Source organism: Capra hircus, chromosome 1, assembly GCF_001704415.2.
Source record: "Capra hircus breed San Clemente chromosome 1, ASM170441v1, whole genome shotgun sequence".
Taxonomy (NCBI): Eukaryota; Metazoa; Chordata; class Mammalia; order Artiodactyla; family Bovidae; genus Capra; species Capra hircus.
In genome coordinates, this window is record NC_030808.1 from 141,591,985 (window position 1) to 141,619,417 (window position 27,433).

At 54.8% G+C, this 27,433-nt stretch overlaps 1 protein-coding gene across 1 annotated transcript; it reads right to left on the reverse strand.

The window, feature by feature from the left end:
- RIPK4 (receptor interacting serine/threonine kinase 4) lies at nucleotides 1-27,129 on the reverse strand. Its single transcript, XM_018051638.1, has 8 exons — nucleotides 26,903-27,129; nucleotides 16,880-17,171; nucleotides 11,900-12,048; nucleotides 10,003-10,052; nucleotides 7,594-7,752; nucleotides 6,739-6,842; nucleotides 4,272-4,533; nucleotides 1-2,551 (listed from the first exon to the last, which is right to left on the reverse strand). Exons 1-8 carry the CDS (start codon nucleotides 27,082-27,084, stop codon nucleotides 1,392-1,394), a joined length of 2,358 nt encoding a protein of 785 aa, XP_017907127.1. The 5' UTR covers nucleotides 27,085-27,129; the 3' UTR covers nucleotides 1-1,391.

Below are 27,433 nucleotides of genomic sequence, written 5' to 3' on the forward strand. Positions count from 1 at the left end.
TAGGAAGAGAACTCAGCTTTATTGACATCAAGCAGACTTTCTTCCACGCATTCTACATCCAACAGTGATACAACGTAGTAAAGCACAAGGCATATTAAAACATAGCCAGTTCTAAGCAGTTGGGATATTTCCTCTTATAGAAAAGAAGTAACCTGCCCACAGATTCACATTAACATACACAGTACATTAATATCAATCTCTGCTTCATACACCAGGCCAAGGGGCATGTGTACACACAGGCTGGGGTCCTTCAGCAAGCTGACTCTCACAACAACATCAGCGGGAGGTGTGAGACACACTTGACAATGAAAGAACAGTGCTTTTATAGCCAAGACCATGAGGCTGTCTCCTGGAGTCGTCTCGGGGGTCACACCCCGAAAGCTGAGGCCCCTGCACAGTGTAGCTGTTTGTAAAGCAAGTCAGGAGCCCCCTGGGAGACCCCAACACAGCATCACTCGTCACAAACCACCGTCTCTCCAAAAACAAGAACCGGAGAGGAAATGACATGAAAGGTGGGTCACTGAACTTGGTAACACTGTTCTGAATCCAGAACTGAGGCTGTCGGTTCATTTTTCTTGACTTTCGGACAGCTGACTTTAGAGTTCAAATATTTTACGCAACATGAAATGAACAACGGCAGGTAGCACAGTTGGCATCCATGTGCGGCCGCCCATAAGGACAGAGTGATGGACAATCAAGCTTGGGTGTAAAAGGGCCGGTAAGACGACTGCTTTTGTTTTAAAAACCCAACTTATCAGTTTATGCTCGTTGCCCACAAACTAGATTACCTACTTTTTATTTAAATTTTCATTGTCCACTTGGAGGCGCAATGTCTCAGCTGTGCATGCAGATCTTCAGTTGTGGCGTGCAGGATCCACTTCCCTGACCAGGGCTCGAACGCAGGCCCCTTGCATCGTGAGCATGGAGTCTTAGCCACTGGACCACCAGGGTGGTCCCCGAAGTGAGTGCTTTTAACAGATTTCAAGCGACAGCTGACACTCTTCATCCATTAATGATATTCTATAAAACAAGAATCCCACTCAAACTTTGTGGAGCAAGCTTCTTCACTGCTGCAAATGGAAACAAAAGATTCAGCTCCTCCCACACGTGTGTTCCCGTACGCTCCGGGCAGCCGCTCAGGACAGGTGGGCTCACGGTTCTGTCACCGAGGGACCAATATTAGGAGTGAGGGACACAACCAAATGCCTCCGGCCCACCATCCCTCCGACACGGGGTGCCCACTATCAGTGGCCAAGCACACTCTGATCAACCTCATCGGGAGGGCGGGTAACACCTAAGCTCGGTCAGTGTCCCGCAGGCCACGGACGGGACGAGCAGAGCACTACGCTGGGACAGGAACCCTGCTGGGCCCCGTCTCCTGGGTCAGCAGGCTAGGTCTTGCTCCGCCGGAGGAGCGTGGCGGCAGGACTGGGGCCACCCTGGAACTTGAGGCTCTGTAGGTTGACGTGGGCTCCGTGTCTGAGCAGAGTCTCCACCGTTTTGGCATGTCGGCCCCGGGCAGCCAGGTGCAGTGCGCTGAGGCCCTGCTCATCAGACAGGTCGAGCACGTCGGCGCTGACCAGCTCCTCCACCACCTCTGAGTGCCCGCCGGCAGCGGCCAGGTGCAGCGCCGTCTGGTTGCGGGGGCCCCGGGCCAGCATGTTGGCCCGCTCCTCCACCAGCAGCTTGACGGTTGCCAGGTGCCCATTGCGGGCGGCCAGGTGCAGAGCAGTGCAGCCCTCTGCAGTCACCGCCTCTTTGTGGGCGCCCCGGTGGAGGAGCAGCCTGGCCGTGCTCGTGTGGCCCGTCTCTGCGGCCACATGCAGCGGTGTCTGCGCCAGCAGGTTGCACACATTGACATCGGAGTGTAGGTCAATGAGGACGCGGGCCACACGGTAGTGCCCTCGCTGCGCAGCCAGGTGCAGGGGTGTCCTTCCGTCCAGCGTCTGGGCGTCCACACTCACCCCTGGCTGCTTGGCCAGCAGCTTGACAATGGGCAGGTGGCCCTGCCAGGCGGCGTAGTGCAGCGGCACCCAGGCGTCCTTCCCCGGCAGGCCTGCATCCACACCACGGCGCAGCAGGATCCGCACGACGCCCTCCTGGCCGTGCTGGCAGGCCACGTGCATGGGCGTCCGGCCCTCGCAGTCTGCCTCGTGCACGGAGGCGTTTTTTTCCAGCAGCAGCCGCGTGCTGCCCTCATCCCCGTTCTGGGCCGCGAAATGCAGGGCCGTCCACTGGTCCTCATCCGCGGCGTTGACACTGATCTTCCTGGCCAGCAGGAGCTCCACGATGCCCCGCACCCGCTTCTCCACGGCCACGTGCAGTGGGGTGGAGCCCCTCCTGTTGGTGAGGTTGGGGTTGGCATTGTTGAGCAGCAGCCACTTGACACAGTCCTCCTGCCCAGCCTCCACGGCCAGGTGAAGCAGGCTAGCACCCCCATCCAGGACCAGGTCCACATCCTGGGGCTGCAGGATCTTCATCAGCCTGCTGGTGTCCCCACTCACGATGGCGTCCACCAGCTTCTTCTTCTGGATGTCGGTGGTGCCAAGGTCTGCGGGGAGAGCAGATGCAGGGGTCAGACGGGGCAGCTCCCAAGGTCTGGCCGGTGTTTGAACGTAGCTACTGTTTACCTGAAATCACCTAAGTGTTTGTCCATGCAGTTTAAGATCTAGTGGGGAGACTTCAGGCAGGTCAATGAATATCCCCAAGGTGCTCTTTTGTCAAATTGCAAAATGGAAATCTTTCCAGCTATCCGATAAAGTTGTGATTAAATAAAGGATATAAAATTCAGGCCCTTGCTGGTGCTCAGCAGTGGCAGTGACTGCTCACAAGGGGGAGAGGGCGGTGAACAGAGCAGGCAGGAGCCCCCAAGCCACCGGAGAGCTGGCAGCTCCCACCCTGGGGCACCCCTCCAGGGCCAAGCAGCTGCCTGCAGCCCAACCTCCAAACGGTGCCTCTTGTCCCGGTACCACCACCTAGCACGCTTTCTAGAAAAGTCCTCCAAGGACTGAGACTCCCACTTTAGAAGGACTGTTACTCATGATGTAAACATGTAAATGTTTGATTTACAGAAAAACCGCACTATGCTGTCTAGGGTTCTGATGTGCATGAAACAAGACGCCTTCAAGGGAAACATGCTCAAGGGGCCTTGCACAGGAGGAGGGGGTGCCGGGTGTACCAATAAAACAGAGTAAATGCAGCTGGGACTTGGTGTTTCAGCACAGGCTCCTGAGACAGACCAGTGACTGATCTAAGCATGAACACGTCACCTGAAGGTATCAGACTCTGAGAAGAGAGAGTTCTAATGACTTTCTCCATGGGAAACAGGTGCTTCTTTCTTTACAACCTCAGCGCTGACTGCTTACCTCCAATGCAGCCAGGCCTTCCCTACCTCTGCATCTTTGCAAGGTGTCTCCTTACTCAAAATGCTCTCTTTAATTCCAAACACACCACTCTAAAAGCCCAGGAGGGCCAAGGCATTTAGGCAAGGAGCTCATTCCAGGAGAAATTCCCGATTCCCCAGGAAGAGCAAGCTCCCCTTCCTCCTGAGGTCTGCACCCACCCCACAACCCTCCGGCCACCCCTGTGCTGCAGCCCTACACATAAACATCCGTTTTTTCCTCATGGAAAGGAAACCTCACATGTTGTCCTCACAGGAGACGCAGTGAGGCCCTCACAGGAGGGCCCCCAGGCCCGAGGGCCAGCAACTGGGACAGGGCCGGAGCAGGGAAAAGTGCCTTCCAGAGAGAAAACTCAAGGTGTATAGTCAGGACCAGGCAGTTATGACCGCCAGCGACAGTGCACCCATCAACACACACAGGCCCAGGAAACGGAGCCCACAAATAGGAAAGAATGGGGTGTGTACCCAGCGTTGCCTGAGAAAGGGGGTGCAGGGCTGACATTACAAAAGAGAGAGAGCTCTCCAGGAAGAGGGGGTCCATCCATTCACAGGACTACCTGGTGCAATCCAGCTTCTTCAACCTACACACCTGAGGTCAGTCTCTGCACCCAGTGTTGGCACAGGCGAGACCCTCCCCACAGCCAGGGGCAGGACCCACTCCCCTTACACCTAAGTGACACCTGCTCAGCCTCTGTGCCCCTCCACTGTGCACTGACACCCAAATCCAATAAGCAAAGGGCTGCAGAAAACACAGAAGAACTACAGCCAGGCCATGAAACAAGACGCCTGATCCTTTTCTGTTGCTCACACCGTGCCTGACCCCCCGCCCAATTAAACCCATTATTTCCCCGGTGTGGGGGCCCCTGCTCACCACTCGTTGAAGGCTCCCGCTCGAAAGACAAGGACAGTGACCCTCTCGAGGAGAAAGCGGAATCCACAGAGGATACCCCGGAGAGCCTCTTGCCGCTGCTTGCCGACGGAAGTTTGGACTCGGAGGAGCTGCGGCTGAGCTCTTCCGGGCCCTCAAGGGTCTGGGAGATGCCCGAGTCCAGCTGGGACAGCAGCTCGGAGAGGCTGTAATCGTTGTCGAAGGTGGGGGCAGAGGCACGCTTCAGCGGGGTGGGCACAGGGGCCTGTGGAGACAAGAAGACAGAAGAGATGAGGCTCCATCCATGACTGGATGGGGCAGGATCAGGGGAACACGTGGGTCCCCCGTGAGCCACACAGAGAATTTAACTCCTGTTCCCAGACGGTGCTGGTGCTAAAGAAAGTGAAAGTGTTAGTCACTCAGTCAAATCCGACTCTTTGTGGTAAAGAACCCGCCTGCTAATGCAGAAGACGTAGGAGATGTGGGCTCAACCCCCGGGTCAGGAAGATTCCCTGGAGAAGGAAATGGCAACCGACTCCAGTATTCTTACCTAGAGCATCCCACAGACACAGGAGCCTGGCAGGCTACAGTCCATGGGGTCACAAAGAGTTGGACACAACTGAAGCAACTTAGCACGCAGCATGCACCGCGGCTGCACAGTGCCCAAAGACTCCAGCAGGAGGACATCGTAAGACAAGATGGTGGGAACAGATGTCCGTCACCATGCTGAGCCCCAGTGCACCGCTGTCCAGACAGAAGGTGAATAAGCTGCAGTAGGTGAAGCCTGTGTGCTGGCCAGGTCCACCCAGGACAGGTCAGTGCCGATAGGAAACGGAGGAAGGAGATGGCTTTGGGTAGAGTCCTAACACCCTGAACCTTCCTTGGGGCTATGCAAGGCTGGCTTGGGGGCTGCGGGTGCACAGGTGAGGTGTGGGGCCCAGCCCTGGGGAGGTCACAGCGTTCCAGCTCAACCCGTGCTAACAGGCCCTTCGCAGGCTCTGTCCTGACAGCGGGGAGAAAGGCAGGTCCTGGTGAGGGATCAGAGCCTGCGAGGGATTCACAGCCCTTCCCCAAATCCTCTGACCCGGTGGCCTGGTGTGCCGAGTCACGCCCATGTGCTGGGCCGCTTTTTCTTATCAGGGGCCAGGTCCCCTCCACTGTCGCTTTGCCCCCTGACCTGACACACACGGCCTTCGTGCCCAGACAGCAGACACACCATAAATGGTTACTTATCTGCCGGCCTTACACCCCAGCCAGGGACGATAACACCAGATAACACCTTATAAAGTCAGTTTATCAGCCTCCTCTTTACAAGTCCTACTGCCTTAAAGGTATCTATTTAGTTAGCATAGTTAGAATTTCTTATCACATCTTACATAACCCATGTGGCACTCGTAGAGGAAAAACATTTATGGGCAGTATGACCAACCTAGAGAGCATATTCAAAAGCAGGGACATTACTTTGCCGACTAAGGTCCGTCTAGTCAAGGCTATGGTTTTTCCTGTGGTCATGTATGGATGTGAGAGTTGGACTGTGAAGAAGGCTGAGCACCGAAGAATTGATGCTTTTTAACTGTGGTGTTGGAGAAGACTCTTGAGAGTCCCTTGGACTCCAAGGAGATCCAACCAGTCCATTTTGAAGGAGATCAACCCCGGGATTTCTTTGGAGGGAATGATGCTGAAGCTGAAACTCCAGTACTTTGGCCATCTCATGCAAAGAGTTGACTCATTGGAAAAGACTCTGATGCTGGGAGGGATTGGGGGCAGGAGGAGAAGGGGACGACTGAGGATGAGATGGCTGGATGGCATCACGGACTCGATGGACATGAGTCTGAGTAAACTCCGGGAGATGGTGATGGACAGGGAGGCCTGGCGTGCTGCGATTCATGGGGTCGCAAAGAGTTGGACACGACTAAGCGACTGAACTGAACTGAACTGAGAGAGGCGCCAATCCCCAACCTCAATGTGCAGAAAGACACCCAGACCCCTGGAGCCCAGACCTCTCTCCCCAATGTGGCCCAGCAGGGGCTTCAAGCAGTTACCCTGGTTCAAAGAGCATCTGGCCCAGCCTTCCCTGGCGGTCCAATAGTTAAGACTGTGCCCTTTCAATACAGGGGATGTGGGTTCTGTCGCTGGTCAAGGAACTAAAATCCTATGTGCTGTGCAGTGCAGTCAGAAAACACACACACACACACAGTATCCAGGCGGCGGCTACTTAATGTCAGCCATGGGCCCACATTGCCCTTCCCTAAGCACAGACAGCAGGTGGGGATGGGATACCATCAGGCAGGAAATCAACCTGGGGCCAGCACACCATGGGCCTACCCCTGCCCTGAGATGGAATTCTGCGGCCGGCCCAAGCCTCAGAACCGGGCAGGTGGTCCAGGCTGGCAGGGCATCTGCAGGAAGCAGAGACTCAATCCCTGAAGCTGATGTGGCAGAAACCAGGCCCCGGGAGGGCCCCCATTACCTCGGCCTCGGCCTCAGGCGGTTCTCTCACATCTGGGTCTTGAGTCGTCTCTTTCACCTCCTCATCAGGTTTTTCACACAGGTCTTCGGTTTCAGAAGTGATTTCTTTGGAGGAAAACACAAACAGGTGTGTCACTCAGACAATGAATTAGCAAATGAGCTACTTAAGCCTGTGGCCTTGGAGGGGACCAGCGCCTGCGGGGTTCAGTGTGACCGGTCAGCACTGTTCACGCTGCTGCCCCCTGGCTGAGCTCACGGCGGACCCCCGGCACCCCCATCAGCAACCACATGTGGCGTCTGGCCAGGCTCTAAAAGGAGCCACCGTGTCACTATTTCCCCAAGAAGCCTTCGTCCAGGGAGCCCCGCTAGCCAGCCCAGCCAAAGCTCGTACCCCAATGGCCTGGGCTGCCAGCACCAGGCTAGAAAGCCCCCACCTTGTTCATACTCATTTTCCTTGTATGTTTGAAATGTCATGATCAGTTCCAAAGGCATCAGGATCACTTTCCTAACCAAAGGACACAGCTGTTCCCTGGGGATGAGGCCCCACGAGAAATGCAAAGGCCACAGGCCAGCGGTCACGTGGTCCCCAAAAGATGCACTACTGTATCTGCACCCGGAGCACCAGGCCGCAGCCGGGGGTAGACAGCTGGAGAGGACCAAGTGGCTCCAGCCGCCCCTCCCTGGCCCTGGGCGGGCACAGCCTGCAGGAGGCGAGCTCACTCTGGCACTCCTGTCTGTGGACAGCCTCTTCGTCCCGGCTGCCGCCTGTCCCCCTCCTGGCCATCAACTCCGTCCCCTGGGACAACAGCATGAGTGTCAGGCAGCAGGGCTCCCGGAGCCCAGGGCAGGTGCTCACCTTGGAAGCTGGGCCGCTCCCGGGGGTCCCCATGCCAGCAGCGCTGCATGAGGCGAAGGAGGCTCCCGCAGGCACGCGGCCGGGGTCTGCAGACAGGCGGCAGCTCCGGCCTGTGGCCCTTCACCACTTTGACCATGATGTGCAGGATGTTTTTCTCATCTGCAAAGGGAAGGCGCACAAGTCAGGGCAGCTCCTAGGGGCTGAGGTTGGATTTCTTATCCTTAGGAGGAGCAACGACGACCGTGGGAAAGTTTGGGCGCCCACCTGGGAGACACGGTATTATTTCCTCTTTAAAGCACAGAGGTTTCTGAAATCCTTAACCTTGCCGGACACACCTGTCCTCTATTCTCCAGATGTTGGAAACCACCTGTGATCTACTGAGGAGAATCACTCTCTTGTATCACAGAGATCTTTCTGTGCAGCGAACTCAAAGAAAAATCAAGTTCAAAGGAGAAAAATATCTAATGGGGCAGATTCCAAAGGTGCCCAAACAGAGGAAAACTGATGAACTGTGGAGTCACACTGCCCAGCCCCCAAGTGGCCCATAGCTCCCCGCAACGATGAAAAAGTCTTTCTGAATTCCTACCCCAAAGCGCAGGTGCCTGGTGATGAGCCAGTCCCAGTGATGGTACATGGCTCTCAGTCCCTTCACACATGGGCTGTGTAAACGGGGACCCTTCTGCAGTTTGTAATGTGGGGCCCCACCTGGCCTCCTTCCTAACCCCCTTCAGAAGCAGGCACGGACCCCTCACCATCATCATCCTGGTCACAGAATGAGGGGCCCAAGGAGACCCTCAGGGCCCAGATTTCCTCAATCAGCCTAAAACCACACCAGCGACCAAGCAGGAGTGCAAGCTTCTGGTTCCCACCACGCCCACACCAGGGGACTCCCGAGATGCCGAGCCACAGGGGTGGAAAACTGGCCCAAAGTCACTGATGGCTGCCAGGAGTCTGCTCTGATGTTTTGTTCCACTTTCCCGTTAAATCTTATGCAATAGCGAGCTCAGGTATCTACATGTTATCTCCACAATAACTCAGACTTCCAAAACCCAGCAGGTCCTCTGGATAAAACGTTAGTCATCATGGAAGGGTTTCTGCTGCCAAACACAGACGGAACAGGTTCATAAGCTGCCTCTGCACACCCTGGGTAGCCCATCGACCAATCGATAAAGCAGGGGCACCTCAGCTCCCACGTTCCTTCCCATCGTGTGTCTGACCCCAGGGGCCGTGTCCAGCAGACGGCTGCGGTCAGACGGGCACACGGCCACACTGTAAAGAACCCAGACCCTGGACCTCTGCAGATGAGGCAGTATCATGGAGACACGGTAACAACTACGGACAAAACCCTACAAGGATCCTACTCTGCTTCTCAACCAGCAGACCTAGGGCTGCACGCTGACTCTGATCTGCATTTTTAGAACTTTTTGGTCAAACCAGAAAAGATGAAGTAGCCCAGATAGGCTTGGAGAGGAAGAGGAAAGCTTTCCAAATAAAGAGAAAAAGTACTTGACTTTTCCAGTAAACCAAGTCAAGGTACTGAAATCTCAAGGCCAGAAATCCACATGGTGGGTGCCTTGTGGGTAGGGTGCGGGGAAGGAGGAAACCCCCAGCTCTCAGGCTGGGCAGGCTGACCCAGGGACTCTGACCAGGGGGCACCCCTCTGCGGCAGCATCTACCCAGTGATTCTGGAGACTGGCTGCCCCACAAGAACACCCTTCACACGACTACACCATACACTTCAGCACAGTTCGAGTAGTCATTTCTGTTAGACATGTGTTTTACAACCAAAAATTACAAAATTAAAAAAATAAATAAAACTAGCTGGAAATACATACAACAGACAAACCCACAGAAACAGAAAACAGATGAGTGGTGATCAGGGGTTGGAGGTGGGGGGTTGGGAATGACTTGCCTAACCACCAGGGGGTCCAGGTGGTGACGATCGTAGGACACTGTGAGCTTAACACCACAGTGTATAGCTTAAGTGATTAAAAATGGGAATTTTAGCAACTAAATGCTAATGAGAATTACTTCTTAAAAATTGCAATGGGAATTATATGCTATGTATATTACGTCACACAACATAAAAGAATGAGCTGGTACCTAACAAGATCCACTGACTGGACCCCATCAGATCTGTGCCTTTCCCTGTATGTGAACTGCATGAAGAGATCACCTTTTTGGCATATATGAAAGCCCGCAATGAGGTGGGCCATGGGTCTCTGTGCTGACCTGCTGGGCTGGACAGAGCAGCCTCACCACCCAACCTGCCTGGACAGCCCACCAGCTCCACGAGCCAGGGCAGCCCCTCTGCGATTGGCAGGCCCTCCTTACACAGAAAGGACCACAAAGTGCGCCCTTCACGGTGCCAGGAGAGACGGCTGCACCACCCCCAACACGTCCACTCACCTGCAAACGGCTTCTTCTGCGTGAGCACGCCCCAGATCACGATGGCAAAGCTGCAAGGAGACGAGCACATCAGTGCCTGCAAGTCAGATTCTCAAACAAAGCCAGAACCCCCTCCCCTGACACTGCAACAAGCTCAGGAAAACCACCCCCTCAACCAGGGTCTTCAAGAGACAGGTGGGGAGAGAAAGAGAGGACATGGAGGTATTTTTCATGAATGTCTTAAATGGGGAAATACCCTTATTGCGGGACAAGGCATGCTGGAAGCTCAGATGTCAAACAACAGACAAAACCCCATCAACTGAACTGCTGGTCCAAACAGTAGGAAGGGGTCCCTGAGAGGGAGCCACCCTGTCCCTGGACCATCAGCTTGTGAGAAGAACACCATGACTGCTTCATTCGCGCCTTGTTCTTGCAGACACGTCCACAAGATGCTGACTACAGCTCTCGGTGACTTGAGTAACCTGCCCACTGATGTCATCCAAGTGCACGGAAAAGATGAGCAGGCAGCCAGCTGAACTTTCCACAGCCCTTTGTGGTGATGAGAAGCTATATATACTTGTGTGGTAATACAGATATAAATTGGGTTGGCCAAAAAGTTCATTTGGGTTTTTCTGTAACATCTTACGGAATACGTGAACGAACATTTTGTCCAACCATATAAATATACATACATAAATGTGTGTGTGCGTACGCACATATTTTTATATATGCACACATATTTATCTATATATATAATACACACACACACACACACAATCTATCTATATAATTGCTCTGGATATACCCCCCAAAGAGCTCAATCTGGTAAATTAAAAAAAAAAAAAAAAGAAGTCCAAACTTGGGCTATCAGCTGCACTGGGTTAACAGCACCTGTTTATAGAGACCCAAAAGTCCTCAGTGAAAATTAACTGAAATCTGCCAGTTCAAAAACTGAAACTCTGAACTCTGAATAAAGAGAGAATCTTATTCTCCGTAAACCCTATAAGCCGGGCCCAGTGCCCCCTGTACTGCTGACTACAGTTGGACATGGAGAAGCCCAGCAGAGCACAGACAGGGCGGCTGTGGTCAAACCAGTTGGCTGGGACTCCAGGCAGCGGCGATGACACAAAGGCAGGGCTCGGGGTGACAGTCATCCGTGTGGACAAGAACCACAATGACGGGGCTTAAGTGCCGCTCGCACCCGCCCGCCTGCTTTTCTTCTTCGAGAAGTCTGAGGGATTAAGACCATGACAATTAGGGAAACAATGCTACCACGTGATTCCTGATTGTTCTCTGGCTCAGAAATCCCCGATGCTGGCTTGTGAACAGCCTCCAGGTGTCCACGTTCCTGTCACAGGTCAGTGACGCTAGGAAGGGTAAGTTCTGAGCCAGAGGGACTGGATTTGGGAGCCTGAATTCACATGCAGACAGCCGCACAGACCACTGAAAGCAGGTGCTCTCAACAGACAAGTGAGAAAGCCCACCTTTCCTACAAACACTGAAGCTCTCACCAGGCGGGAGCTGCCCATCTGTTATGTAACCAGCCCTGACTGACACCAGCCATTCACGACCTCCATCCTGAGCAGCATCACCCACAGCAGAGAAGTTCCTCTTGTAAGAAAGTTCTGGGGTTGGGACTTCCCTAAAGGTTCCTGGTTAAGACTCTGAGCTCCCCATGCAGGGGGCATGGGTTCGATCCCTGGTCAGGGAACTAAGACCCCCACATGCTGCACAGTGCAGCAACGAAAGAGAGAAGAAAAAAAGAAAGTTCTGCGGTGGCTTGTGCCCACCGACTAAACGCCCTCTCATCTGGACTGAGCCTCTTATCTGACGGCACCCAGGAGCCCTTGGGAAAGCCTCATCCGAACCCGAGGAATGGAGGTGCAGGGCCAGCCGGGGCTGTACACCTGTCGCCCACCTGTACACATCATGCTTGGTGTCAAAGAGCCGGCTCTTCTCCCTGATGCGCTCCGGAGGGAGGTAGGCGATGGTGCCGAACAGGCCGTCCATGCTGAGGTCATGCGAGTGGGACAGCCCATTGCACTTGGCCAGCCCGAAGTCGGAAATCTGGAACAGAGTGGCGAGGAGGGAGCTGGTCAGGCTTGGCTGGCAGCGTGCCAAGCGAGGCGGCCCAGCTGCTGCTTGATGACGTTTATCATCGTGTCCCTCAGCAGTGTTGGGGGGGTGCGGCCCCCAAGCCTGGCTGTGCAGGCCCCTTCACCAATCAGGATCACAGCTCTCACGTCAGCTGCGCTCCCCAAGCAGGCAGGAAAGCCCAGCCAGCCAGGGAAGAGCCAAGCCTGAAGACATTAAGAGCTTGACGGGCAGGGAAAAGATTATACTATCAGGAAGGAATTCACTGGGAGAGGGAACTGAAGAATTACAGCTTGTCTGTGGGGCGTTGCGTCTGCCCCGTCGCACAAAGGGAGGAAGCGGCCCTCTGTTTTCAGGTGTTGGGGCAAAGCAGTTATGCAATCTCACAGCTGGGGAAGCGGGCGAGTGGCGGCACGTCCTTTAAAGGGAAATATGTCTTCAGAAGCCCTTTAAAGCGAGCAGAACACACACAGCCAATCTGTCCTCCACGCAGAATGTTCTGGAGACAGACACTTGCTGGCTGCAAACACACAGCATCTCAGCGTCCTGCACCTGGCTTGTACACCGCAAAGCCCACCAGTCCAAGGCCACCTGTTCCTAGGTGGCTCCTCACACCCCTCTGCCTCCTTGGCTCCTGGGACAAAGGTGCCCACCCTGAAGGTCTGGGGAAGCCACAAGGGGGAAGTCACTGCAGGGACCGACTGCCCTCCAGCCCCCCACCCCAGCTGTCAATCAGAGCCCTTGGTGGTGTTAAACGCCCTTTGCAGTTAAGCCACACTTGCCGGCAGGTGGAAAATGACCCCTTAATAAATTCTTCTCTGAGGCTCATGGATTTTCTAAGCCTTCTAATTAATTCTGGGCTCCTCCTCAAACACACCTCTGGAGTGATCGGAAATGTAGCTGAGTCAGACCTTTAGTCCTGGGCTCACCTGCCCACAAGGTGAGCCAGGGGCCTGGTGTCATCACTGCTGAGCAAGGGAAGTTCATGACTAGGGACCCGGTCCTCACATCTGCAGGGGCTGGGGAGGGTGATGGGAAGAAAGCCTGCAAGACTGGACCTGGCCCCCTATTTCTGTGGCCAGGCTGTGCCAGGGTGGGTGTGGGTCCATGTGAAGGAGGCCAGTCTGGCCATTTCTGGGCTTCCAGCAGCTGTCTGTTCTCTGGCCTCCAAGACACTTTCCACTCTGGAGAGCAAAGCGCCAGACCCATCACCCAACCCCGCAGCTCGGGAGGAGGGAGCAACACAAGGTAACAGCTGGACAAGTGGAAAGTGTCAGGACCAGACTCTCAGAAGCCTGCTGGCTGCCCTTTCTTTTCATTTCTGCTGTTTTCAGGCACAGCCCACTGCTTCACGATATACGTGGTGAAAAGACAAGAACCACAATTCTATGTGAAAGCCCTGGCGTCAAAATCAAACTCAGGAATCAGAATCCTCTGATGCCCACTGACCCCCCGGCCCGCCAGACTTCTCCACCTGACCTTTCTCATCTCCCCGTCCGTCCCCAGGTTCCTGGAGAGAGGGACAGTGTGGCAATCCCGGTGAAAAGCAAGCGTCTACAATTCACAAATGAATTCACACTTAGTGTCCACCTTGGTACTGCCCAGAGCCAGTGTTCACACAGGCCCCGAGACACAGCCCTTCCCTGCTAGGCCCAGCTGGATGAGACTAACAGAGAGTAACCGTGGCCAGGGGCAGGGCTGCGCCACCTTGGGGAGAAGGCCATTGTGGACTACAATGTGGCTGTCCCTCTGAACACAGTCTGGGCTGAGTAACCTGGGCCTCAAGCATAGCCTGAGGTTTTAAATCGAGTTATTTCATTATGAAATTGAAATGGGTTTACGGCTTATACTAAAATTAATATTTTAGTAGTGACACTTCGTATACTTAATATCAAGTATTCATTTAATATTAAGCGCCTTGAATACTCATTCCAAAACACAGTGGTTGCTGTGAAATTTTCAGTTCCAATCCTCCTATCTATGGACATAAATGTAGTCTGGAGGGATCAAGGGAAGGGGGTGGAGTGACAATTTATCATCTTATTTCAAGATTGCAGATTCCAGCTATATCACTGCAAATAACCATCAACCAAGAGCTGCCCAGAAATCCAGCAGATGACTTAGAACCTCAGACCAAGCTCCCGCTGAGCCATTCCTAAGGATGGAAGAAGCCCAGACCATAAACAGATTTTCTGCTGGTCTGGGGCTATGCATGGTGGCTGCCTCCCTGCTTGAGAAGGGAGTCACGGAGAAGTCCGTTCCTGACCTCTCCGGGGAAGTCGGGCGGTGCCCTGGCCGCGTCCTCAAAGTGGCAGCATCCCCTCCCCACCTGTTCCCAGCTATCGCAGGTCCTCCATGACAAGCCACATGGTCCTTTATGGAATGTCCAACCACTTCCTAAAACTGTCACGAAGCACCAGGCCTGCCAAGCCAGGGGCTGCCAAGTGCAGGAAGAAGAAAGCGGAGGGAGAAAGTGCTCAAACCGAGGAGCCTCAGAGCCGACACAGAAACAGACCACAGGGACACCAGCCCCAGGTGCCGGCGAGTGGCACTCTCCACCCTGCTGGGTGAGTGAGTGGTCCTACTGTGCGCCCAGCATCATCGGGACCATCCCTGCATGGGTCAACATCCGGTATGGACAGAACAGAGGCACTGTGTCCTGGCCATTCCAACTCCCACGGGCAAGGAGCAGGGACCCCCCAACAACAGGGCGATCACCCCACCCACCAAGGGCAGAGCACGGGAGGGCTGTGCTGCTGAGGAGAGTGCTGGGAGGAAGGTCACCGTGGTCCTACAGGGCGTGGCCTCCCGCCCCAAACGCAGCTATCAGCAGAGCAACCTGCACCATGGGGAGGGAATGGGCTGAAATACATGCCCCGCCAGGCCCACTGTGGTCCATGATGCTGAAAAGACAGCTCTGAAGGCCGGGCTGTGCCCACTGGGGACTCCCTAAGAAAGGCGCATTTTATTCCAGCGATGTCTCAGCAGCCTTCCCACACCCTGTACCCTAACCCGACTATGTCTGTTTCCCCTGCCCCTAAAACCCAGAATTTTCGATGATTCCCTCCACCAAAAGGCTGTTCCGTGTATGCCCCCCAATCCTGACTGGTCCCCTCTGGAGACCAGTCCCACCCAGCGACACCCCCACCCTGAGCTGTTCTGTGTGGCCTCCAATCCTGACTGGTCCTCTCTGGAGACCAGCCCCATCCAGGAACACCCCCACCCTGCGCTGGAGTTACAGTGTCTCCTCACACTGCACCCCGGGGGCTGCCTGGACACCTACCAGCGCTACCCACTCCACCCCTAAGTGACAATGCCTGCCACCCATTATGTCTGTGAGCATCCCATGTGTGGCAGCGGGTTGGGTAAGGGTCCAAGGGCTCCAGGGCCCCCGAATCTGGTTCTAACCTCTGCTCAACCATGTACAGTGGGACAACACGGGCCCTTGATTCAACCCTCCAAGCCCCAGCTTGGCAGGAGCCACTGTCCACGTGGTACTTCCCCTGGGAGATGCGACAGCTCCTGCAGGTGGGGTCCTCTGCACACAGCAGGGACCTGTCCTCACCTCCCCGTTCTTGGGCATATGCAAGTTTGAGATCCAAGGTCTCACACTGACTGGGTGCCCACCGACCCCAGGCTCCCAGTCACAACCCTGTAATGTTCATGAGGGGCAGAGGGTCCACACGTGAAGCCAGCACCCCAACCAGAAGGAAGCAGGACTGCAGGGGTGCGAGAGCTGGGCGGATCAGGAACCACCCACCTGATATCTGTTTTCTCAATTCCCTGCTTCACTTTAGCAGGAGCGTACTTCCAATTTCTACTAAAATCTGATCATTGAGCGACACCTCCTTAAGGACACATTGTAACTAAACATCTGATGTGAAAACCGATTTCCCCACCAGCCACAGGTGGACTTGGCCAGAGCTCTGTGCCTGTTGCAGAGTCAGGATGCGGGTGGTGGGCGCGGCGTGCGGGGGTCCAGCCTCCCTTCCAAGGGTGAGCGAGGATGCCGAGGAGCCAGAGGGGACCCAGGCCATGGCGTGCGGGTCTTCCTGCCAACTTGCCTTCCTGAGGCATGGGGAGACCGTGGCGGCTGGGTGAGCCCTAGGACCCAGATCACCTTGTGCCCTCCATGGACAGAGATATCCAAAGAAATGCAACCCTGACCACACTAACAATGGCCAATCCCAGCAGGCGGCCCCTGGTTTTTAGTCATATTATACCTCATGCTTTTCTGCTTTATAAACTTACCAAAAAATAGATCAGAACTAACAGGCCTTGGGTGAAGACAACAGGAGTCCCTCCAGGGCTTCTCTCTATGACACCCCGAGACTCCCGTGATGGGAGTAACCACCAAGGGGAAACACAGCCCCAACGGGCCTCACACAGAGTCGGCCAATCCGTGGTCCACTTTCTAACCTGATTTTGTCAGATGGCCAATAAGCCCGGACTCCTAGAGTCCTGATCCAAAATGTGGGGCAGGGTGACCTGTGTTCCTAAGAGCCCATTTTCCAGCTACACCATCAGGCGCATTCAGACCAGCCACATACGACAACAGTGGGGGTCCTGATGCTGAGAGAGCCTCTGCTTCGAGCTCTTTCCTGCAGGAGAACCACCTCCTCTTCCGCCTTCTTGCTGGCCCTGAGGTTCCACCACCTTCCCCACCCCACCCCCAGAGCACCCAGCCCTCCCTGGGCACCCCCACGTTGATGTGTAGTGGGCATCCAGCAGGATGTTGGTGGGCCTGAGGTCCAGCCTCCCCTACCGCACCCCCAGAGCACGAGCCCTGCCCACGCACCCCCACCTTGACATGGTAGTGGGCGTCCAGCAGGATGTTGGCGGGCTTGAGGTCCAGGTGCAGGAGCGGCGGGGCCATGCAGTGCAGGAAGTTCATGCCCACAGCCGTCTCATGGATGATGCGGAAGCGCAGGTCCCAGGGCAGCGGCTCGGAGGCCAGCAGCTTCTCCAGGGAGCCGGTCTCCATGTACTCCATGACCAGGCCCACTGGCTCCCGGCAGATGCCATACACGGGCAGGATGTAACGGAACTTGGCCATCTCCATCTTTTTGGCTTCTTCCAGAAGTTCCATGCGCTCCCTGGAAAAGTTCAAAGACATGAGGAACTTGGCAGGCAGCAGTCGCCTGGCCGCAAACACGGGCACCGCAGCCAGGAGACAATCAGCTCCATATGGCTGACTAAATTGCTAAAATGCACGTACACATATGTACAAATGCATGGATGTGTGTGCACACATACACACAGGGCTCACTTTAGTGTCAAATACAGTGAGACCCCTACCTACGATAAGAGTTCCTTTTGAGAGCGTGTTCGTAAGTCCAACAAAGTGAGCCTAGGTACCCAACTAACATAATCGGCTATATAGTACTATCCTGTCATAGGTTTATAAATACTTTTCAGAAATAATATATTAAAAAACAAACACAAATAAGAAAGAAAACACCTTCTGACCTTACAGTACAGGACCTTGAAAGCTACAGTGCACAGCACAACAGCTGGCACACAGGGGCACATTCACATCGTTGAAAGTCGGCAACTTAAAGGTTCGTGTGTAGGGAACTTTCTGGGCCCTCCGAGGCCTTCAGTTCCACGGTCATTCAAACACAGCTACATGTTTTGGGGTTATCAGAGGTGAAAACAGAGACTGATTATGATCTGAAAACTCTCAGGCAGCACTGAGCCACTACAGGCTCTGGGCTTCAGAGGTGGCGGCTGATGCTGACAAACCCGTCTCTTGGAATGACAGAAGGGATGTTCAGGTTAAAACGTAATGAACTGTCCACCCAAGGAGCTCAGCCCTCTTCTATTTGAAGCCCATCACTCCAGCCGGCCTCATCATTTCTGACCGTAACCCCACACTGAAATCCACAGAGAGAGCACTGGTCTTGAGCAGGGTCTGCAGAGACCACTGTCCAAAAGCCTCCTTCTCTTTAAAGCCACTGTAAGTAAACTACACGTAACACAGTATTTATCACTGTGACCATTCACAAGTGTGCAATTCACAGGCATCAATATCCATTCACGAGGCTGTACAGTCAACCCTACTCTCTCCACCCAAACTCTGTCATCATTCCAACAAAAACCTCTGTGCCCACCCCAACCGGAACCCTCCTCGCAGCCCCCAGCCTCTTTCCCACTTTCCAGGACCTCTGTGGACTTCACATAAGTGGATCACATAATACTTGTCCTTTAGTAACTTGCTTATTTCACTCGTCCTGCTTTCCCAGTCCACGCATGCTGGAGCACACACGGGAAGGTCCCTCTTCTCAGAGCTGAGTAACAGTCCACCGTAGGAACCGACATGCTGTGCGTATCTGTTCATCTGCCGATGGGCACTCAGCTGGTCTGCACCTTTCAGTTACTGGGGCTAATGCTGTACATTTATACACACAGGTGGCTCAAGTCCCCGCTTCTATCTCTTGGATATACTCTGAGAAGGAGAGTTGCCCGGTCATTTGGTATTTCTACGTCTAACCTTTTGAGAAACTGCCGAACTGCTGTCCACGGCCAGTTCCTATTTTGTAAAGGAACTCTGACTGGCTGGGAGTCTTGCCCATCCATTCACATCCCCAGGGGCAAGGCAGCCTCCACACTCAAGGCAGAGATGCGTGGCCAGACTCCGTGGGCTGCAGAGCCTGAAATATTCGCTCTCTCCTGTCACAGAAAATCGGCCAGCCCCGCTCTAGGTCACTTCCTGGTGCAGCCCGTGGCCCTACAGCCTAGCACCCGGGGCCTCGGTCAGGGTTGGTGTGACGGGTCAAAGTCTCAGGGTGCATTCAGGAGACCAGGCTGAGACCCAAAAGGACAGCATCTGGCCACCGCAGAAAGGACCTGGGGGCTAGCTGAAATGCAGATTCCTCAGCCCTGCTCCTGGGGAATGGGCTCCAGGTGGGTGCCAGGAACCTGTTTTCTCCGAAGCTCCTTAAGGGACAGTTCAGAAGCACACAGCCCACGGAGGGCTGGGAACTGAAGCAGAAGCAGTGTAAGAGGCCGCACGGACACCCCCGCCCCCCAGAAGGCAGAATGCCACACCAGCCACCTCACCCAGACCCAGGATGGCTGGTTCCCACCGCAGGGGCTCTTCCAGAGTCTGGGTACACCTGCCCACCCTGCCTGCCCCTGGTCCCGCTTCTCAGCCTGCTGCAGAATCAGAAACCGCCAAGAAAAACGAGTCTGTTTCTCACTGAGCAGCCTCCCCTCTGTGACCACAGTTCACTCCCAGGCTCCCCTCACAGGCATGAAAGCACTTCCCAGGGTGGGGCCACCAGCAAGGAGGAGCCATGACACGCTGACACCAGCTCTGGCTCTGCCCTCAGTGGGCTTGGCTGGACAGCATCTCAGCACCTCTGCCTACCTGTTCGGCCCCTGCATTTGGGAGGGGAGCCCCCCGCCCCATGAACACTCACCAAGGTGGGCGTCTCAGGGAGAGGATCTCTGGGTGTAGACCAGTGGTTCTCACCTAGGGGCAACTTTGCCTCTGCGGATGCTGGGCACTGCCTAGAGACATGTGGGTTGTCACAGCTGGGGGCTGCTGGCATCCACTGGGGAGAAGCCAGGAGCACCGCCCACCCCCCTACCTTGCATTGCACAGGACAGCCCCCAAGGCCAAGACTTATCCAGCCCCAAAAGCCAAGGTTTAAGCTTGACAACCCCTGCAACAGAGCTAACGCATTTTTAGCCAAATTTAAAATAAACCACTACAGCCTGGAATCACCCACTTCAGTACTCCCAGCATTTGCTTTAATTTTAATCAGTATCCAATTAAAATTCATTTACTGACATATATTTACTGCACATCCTCTACATGTTAGAACTGATGACAAGAAGACCCTTCCCTGCCTTCAGAATATTTACCTTCTAGAGGAGAAGATGGAAAATTACCCCCAAAAAAGAGGTGTCGTTGAAAAATCCGAGATCTTTGAAGGGAAAGAACAGAGACCTGGGGAGGTTTAATAAAGCGGGTCCCTAACTTGGGTGGGCAGAGGGCAGGCAGCAGTAAGGGTTTATGAGGAGGTCACACCCCCACTTCTGCAGGAGGTCCCAGGCTAGAAACCACAGGAGCAGAGGGCTACACACACTCAGGGTGGGTGACCCACTCAGGGAGGTCACCGGGGCCCTGGCTGCCAGAAGTAGAGGGGGAGCAGGCTGGCCGACGTGGGGCTCATTTCTGAATGAGAATCTTTAAGGCTTGGCGACAGACTAGATGTGAAGAGGGAGGGAACAAGGATGGCCCTAGAATGCTACTGGGAATCACTAGGCAGCTCCCCATTCAGGGAAGCAGCAGGAGGTGGGAGGTAGGAGGGGTTGGGGTGGGTTAGTTCTAAACAGGTTCGAGGAGCAAGAGAACCCCACTGGCCTCAAACAAAAGTGTGACAGGCATCAGGAGTAAATAAAGACACAACTACAAAACAAAACTGAGCTAACTCGCCTTAGTTTGATGCGCTTCCTTAGCACTCTGGTTAAAGAGCCAATGAATGGACAGACAGCAGAATGCCCACTAGAGCCCCTGTGGGGGCCCCCGGCTGGGCTGAAGCTTGGGTTCAGATGCCTGGCCCCAGCCAGCCCCTCCCTGCAGCCATGCTGCTCGTTGGGCTCCAGGATGACCTGCAGGCAGACCCCAGCCCTGTACCCAATCTCGAGGGACATCTATACTGAAAAAGGGCTGGATCAAGCATCATTTAAAATAAAGGTAGCAAAGGACAGGGAAGCCTGATGTGCTGCAGTCCATGGGGTCACAAAGAGTTGGACACGACTTAGTGACTGAACAACACAAGTCACTTAAGGATCAGAAATGGCACCCTGGGCCCATCCCCTTCCTCCTCCTCCGGGGAGACCTCATGCCACCTACACTAACCAGTTCAAGCACCCTCCTCGGACACTCACTACCCAGTGGTGGGGATCAGGACTGGGGCCGCTCCTGTTCCCTACTGAAGAATCGGGTTTGTGACTTGTCTGGTCCTCCCGCCTTCCTTCATATTCTTTCAAAGTGACTGGTGTGCCGCTGCTCCCCACCCGCACGAGTCCAGCACGCAGCACTCACGTGGTCCTGACGTATGTTTGGCCACGGGATGGACAGAGACACACTTCCACCGGGAGTGCCCCCCAGGCCCACAGGCTTCCCGGCACTGCTGGCTCCAGAGTTTACAGGCCAGTCACTCAGAGGACATTCTGAGAGCCAGCCCCAGCCCCACCCCTCTGCCAGCCTGACAACAGCCAAGGAGGCTGTCAATTACACTGAGGCTGAAGGTCTTGAGAAGAGCGGCTCTGTGCCTCTCAGCAAAAGCGTTTGCTTCCTTTTGCCCAAAGGGCTGAATACATAAGACCCAGGTGACTTCTGATGGCGGAGTTCGTGAGGCTCAGGGGAGCCGCTGGCAGCAGATCACTCGCGCAGGCCAGACCAGCTGAGGTCAGCAGGTCCCCGGCTCATTCCCCTGCCCCGGGCCCTTCCTGCCAAACTGAGACCCCATTAACCTGACTTTGTTTAAGTGGAGTTGGGGCATGGTGGGGGGAGGGTGGGGGTGCGGGCGGCCCTGCAGCTGTCTGCTCCAGAAAGTTGACTGTGGCTGGAATGTTCTGAGACAGCCTGTACCCATTCAGGAAACACCACCAGGCAGGCTTTGTGACTGACACAGGTCAGTGTGACCACTGACCACACATCCCAGGACAGCTGGAGGAGGAAGGTGAGATAACTTGGAAATGAAGTCTGCATTTCAAGGAACAAATCACCCTCTCCGTGACAGCTCAATCAGAAATGCCTTAAAGCGAGGACCCTACCCTGGCACCTGTACCCACCAGGGAGGGGGAAGGGGGTTCCAGGACCACGCAGCAGGGGAATCAAGGGAACTCGGAAAGAGCCCCTCACATGGACCTGGGGTGGGCTGGCCGAGCCCCCTAACCACCCTCATTGTTCAGGTTCAGGAAGGTCTACACAAAAGGTGTTCATCCCATTTATCCTCTAGGTCTTTCTTCCCCGGGCCTCTGGTACCATGCCAGGACCCCCATGCCCACCCCACACCTGGCAGTATCCGCAGTTCAATAAGTCGGGGCTGGGCTGGGCCCTTTCCGGGAGCTGCTGGAAAAGACAGAAAAGTGCTTCTTACACAGAATGAAACCACCAGTGTGTTTTCATCAATTTAAATGCACTTTTCCTCGAAGCAGTGTTTCTAGTTTATGTTGACAACAACACACAAAGGATGGAGATTGGATATTGTGATGGCTGCTATTACTCAAGGACAAGGAGAGACAGTCAAACCCGTCCCAGAGCCCAGGTGCAGGACCAGGCCAGGGGCCTACAGGTGCCCAGACTCCTCACCATCAAATCCCATTCCACCCAGTGAGGGGTGAAGCTCCAGCCACCAGAGTCCACTGACATCAGTTCAGTTCAGTCGCTCAGTCGTGTCCAGCTCTTTGCGACCCCATGAATTGCAGCACACCAGGCCTCCCTGTCCATCACCAGCTCCCAGAGTTCACTGAAACTCACGTCCATCAAGTCGGGGATGCCATCCAGCCATCTCATCCTCTGTCGTCCCCTTCTCCTCCTGCCCCCAATCCCTCCCAGCATCAGAGTCTTTCCCAATGAGTCAACTCTTCGCAAGAGGTGGCCAAAGTACTGGAGTTTCAGCTTTAGCATCATTCCTTTCAAAGAACACCGACATCAGTCTTCATTAAACCCCAAAATGGTGACGTGCTAAAAGCGTGTCTACAATTAGGCATAATTCAGTAGGGCTGGCGTCATGTTTCTCTTCTGTAATCATTTCAATCACATCTCCTTTCTCCCATTTGGGGAAGGGTTGCTGTTCCCCAGCAGGAATGGGGGAAAGCACCCCCGCCCCACCCCTCTTGCTCCAAGAGGGAACACCAAGCCAGGGTCCAATTTGTTAAAGTCACTTACTCAGCAGCATTTAGGTCAATACAATCTTTCTTCTGGCTGAAACCCATTTCCCCCACCCCAGAGAAGACGTAGGGTGGGGAGAGATGAGAAATCTCACCAGACTGATCATTTCTTTCTTTCTTTTGATATTCATTTGACAGTGTCGGGTCTTAGTTGAGGCATGCGGGATCTTTTGTTGCATGCAGCCTGAGCTGAGCTGCCTTTCGGCTAATGGGATCTCAGTTCCCTGCATCCCTGCATAGGAAGGAGTCTTGGCCACTGGACCACCAGGGAAGTCCCAAACTGATTATTTCCAAAGGACCTTTTTAGGAGAAGCTGTGGGGTTCTCCTCCAGTCTCAGGCAGAAATTCCAAAGACATCCAGCCATATCTGGAGGCAAGTACCTTGTGGGGAGGAGGGGAGAAAATGGGTCCTGGGACTCAGGCTTCTGAAAAAGGAGCCGCAGGACACTGCGGGCAGAGGAGGAAGCGTGGAGGTGCAGGGAAGGCACCTGGTAACAAAGAGCTCCTCAGAGGGAGAGCGCTGGGAAGCACCTATGGGAAGAGGCAGCAGGAGCACCGTTTAATCATTCCTGAGCCTCCCGGCCGGGCCTCCTCTCTGCACCAACCCAATTACGTTCCCAGGGAGCCTGCAAGGGGTTCCCACACTGCTATTTTTAAAACTGACAAGAACCGGGCTTGTCGGATTGTCGGCTCTGTATGTACAAACCTGGGGTTTGCTCAGGCTCGCCCCAACGAGCCTCAGCCAATCACCCAGCAGCTGCTGGTGCTCAGCTATCCCGGGCTTCCTCTTAGCCAGGGGTGGGGGCCAGAGGAACGGGCCTGCAGGGCTAGTTCTCACCTAAATGGGAATGCCCCCCGCAACTAAGCTCTGCCCAAAACCTCAAGATCCCCTAATGAGGGTCAGCTGGGAGGACACACGTCTCCCCTAAGCTACCAGCCTACCAGACGTCCCCATGAGAGGAGATGCAGATGAAGGGGGCATCATTTCTCCCAGGTCCCCCTTGGAAGCTACGTGGCAGGTGTTCCTCTGCCTGCTGCAAACTTCAAGGGGTGTCTGGGACCAGGCAGCCTCTGACTTTCTCCCAGAAAAGTACCTGCTCACATGGTCTGGGGCAGCCTGCTACTCTGAGGAACCCTCGTTGGGTGCTGGGGATCAGGCCCCACTGTGGCCAGGGCGTGGCATGAAGACTGGGGCCAGGAGACCCCAGCCTCCCTAGAGGGAGAAGCAGCTGATGAGTGGGTCCCAATGTAACCAGTGGAAGAGGCCCTTGGAAGGAAAAGGTCAGGCCCTCGTGGCAGGGGTGAGAAGTACCAGCCTAAAAACAGGTGAGACAAGACTTGGCCAGGAGAGGCCCGGGGCTGGGGGCTGCACCCAGGAACCTCAGTCAAATCAACTCCCCGCTCCAGGAAACATCTTGCAAACAGAAGAGTCAGGATGGTGCACAGCTAGCTCATCAAAAGAGCATGGAGCCGTGGAAATCTGTGGAAATCTGGCCGGACACTCCACCATTCCAAGATAGGGATGCAAGCCTGCTCCCCCTGCGCCACTGAGAGAGGGGCATGAACTCTGAATGAGACTCTCAAACCAAAGCGTCAATAATTAACTCTGAAGAGTTTTCTTTACAAAGAGCAGGGGTTTGACCATCTTCTCAATCAGAGGAATCCGCTGCTAATGCAGAAGCCAGCCTGCTCCACTCAGCCTGGCAAAGCTCAAGAGGTGAATTCTTCCTGCTGGGCAATGCTGACCTCGACCCAGCTGCCCAGCACATGCCTCCACCTGCCTATTTCAGGCAGGGCAGGAAAGCCTTCCAGTTACAGGACAAAACACTTTTCAACCAGGCCATGCAAGATCCTAAGTGGCCTGCCTCACACGGAGAAACCCGACCTCCAAATGGGCCACCCAAGAAACAAGGGCCTGGACGCTGGAAATAACAGATCCTAGGGAGGGCTTGATGAGTCAGCCTGGGGACCTGCTTGTTTACTCTGCTTTTCCAACACAATAAGGTGATGTTAAAAGCCTTCACTGATGAAGAAAACTCGGCCAGAAGACTCCAGCAGACAAATAAATGCCCCCGAAAGCATAAAAATATCTACACAGCGGCAAGAGTCTTGCCTTTCAAGATCTAACTATTGGCTGGCATTCAAAGTGATTCAATTTCATCAAAATAACCACAGAGCCCCTCCCAGACTGAGAAGCTCCCAGGATCCGAGGCGCAGCTTCTCAGGCAGCTCACCTTTGAGCTGCTGATATTTGCATGACACTTGTCACCACTCTACTGAAATTTGAGGCTTAGAGCAATAGGCCACCAATAGCTCTGCTCTATGTATAATCTCTTAAGCCAGGATGAAAACGCAAAAGATGCCCAGGGCTTTGGGCAACACGCATTGTGATTCTGTGTACCTCAGTCCAGGGGACGTACATGACCACCCTGGAAATGAGCATTGCCACCACTGGCGGGGGGGGTGACGGGTGGAGGGGGAGAGGAGCTGGAGTTTGTAGACCCCATCACTCAATAAGCCGAGGATTAGAAACCAGGTCTCTGAGATAGCAAAGGAGTCACCTTTCTAGTCTGTGTCTGTTCGGGGCTGACTATAGCGACAGCTCTCCAAGAACCCGCCTGTCAATGCAGGAGACCCAAGAAACACTGGGTTCGAGCCCTGAGTGGGGAAGATCCCCTGGGGTAGGAAATGACACCCCATTCCAGTATTCTTTTTTTTTTTTTTCATTCCAGTATTCTTACCTGGGAAGTTCCATGGACAGAGGAGTCTGGTGGACTATAGCCCATAGGGTTGCAAAGAGCCCCAACTTTGCAACAAGCATTGTGTGGCATGGCTCCATACGAAACACAAATGCCACACAACTTCCAAGTTGAATGCAAACTTCACCAAAGGCTAAGTAATTTAGATGCACTCAATTAAAGCTTATAAATTATTAAAATGCAACCATAAAGAGTAAACAACACCCAGCCAAAAAGAGCTGCTTCTCAAGACTCTCCTCCCACCTCCCTCTCCCCTAAAATTACACACAGACCATAATCCACCGGCTGAATTTAACTGGGGCAGCTCTGGTCCTTTTCAACTGTCTTTATTTGAGCGCCCCTGTTACCAAGGGACAAGCAGATATCCTCCCGGCTTTGGATGGGGAAACCGGGGTCTAGGAGGGCGCCGTGGCCATGCCACAAAGTGGGTAAGTGCAAGGCCGCTCCCCAGAGGCCTTGTCTGGAAATGAAATCAGCCTAAAAGACAGTGTGCGACCAGAAGGCACCGAGTGTTGTAACAAGGCTCCCGGGTCACCTGCCGGACCCACCGCCAAGCCCAAGCCAGGCAGCGACTCTCAAGTGCTAGGGCGCCGAGGAAGCCTGGCCAAGCCAAGTCCAGGGCTTCCGACCGAAATAATTACAGTCTTACACCAATTTGTGCTCCAAAGTAAATTACTAAGTAAGTCGAACGGAGTCTAACTCACTCACAAAGCTCAGATCCCCACACGGCAATTTTTCTAAGCCGGGCGCAAACCGCAGCGCCAGGGTGGGACCTGGGCGGACCGGACAGGCCACCGAGGGTCGAAAGCAAGGCGAGCCCGGTACCTTGAAAATCCGGGGCTCACCGGAAGCCGGGTAATAATACAAAGCACTTAACAGCTCCTTAGGCGAACGCAGCTCCCCGAGGTTCTCCCGTAGGAGCCGCATCCCGGGACCCCGGCGGGAGCAAATAGACCCAGAGCTCGCCAAGCCGCCTCTCGCGTCCCTCCCACCCGGCCAGCGGCGCCGACCCCGCCGGGGGCTCACGGCCTCTCCCGGCGCTGGGTTTTCCTGCCGATGCTGCTCCGGAGGCCATTCGGGTGGAGAGAACGGGAACGCCCGGAACCCAGGCTCCCCACCGCCTGCCCAGCGCAGCCGCCCCCGCCCGGGCCGCTGACCTGTCGTCGACGTGCAGACTCGGCGAGCACTTTATGGCGAGCCACGTCTTCCAGTGGACGTGGCGCACCTTGTACACCTGCCCGAAGCCGCCCGAGCCGACCTTCTCCCAGCCCGCGAACTCGCCCGCGTCGAAGGTGCGCAGCAGCCCCAGGGCCCACGGGCCCCTGCTCTCGCCCTCCATCGCGCGCGTCTAGCCGCCGCCCCGCGCCGCCGCGGCCGCCCAGGTGCCAGGTGCGCGCCCCGCCCGCTGACATCACGTCCGCCATCGGCCCCGCCCCCCTCCGGCCCCGCCCCCCGAGCACCAGGTTGGGCAGAACGACCCACCGGACAGGTGAGGTCGCAGGGCGCCCAGCGTAAGAAGGACCTGGCGGCGCCCGCGTGTGTGCTGCGGGCCTGCGAGTGTGCGTGTGTGTGTGTGTGTGTTTAGATCATCGTAGAGCCATACGCAGTTGTAAAAAATAATTCACTCTGCCAAAGTGCTATCACTTTACAAAATTTTGCAAAAATAGAAAAAAGGAGATATTGACTTT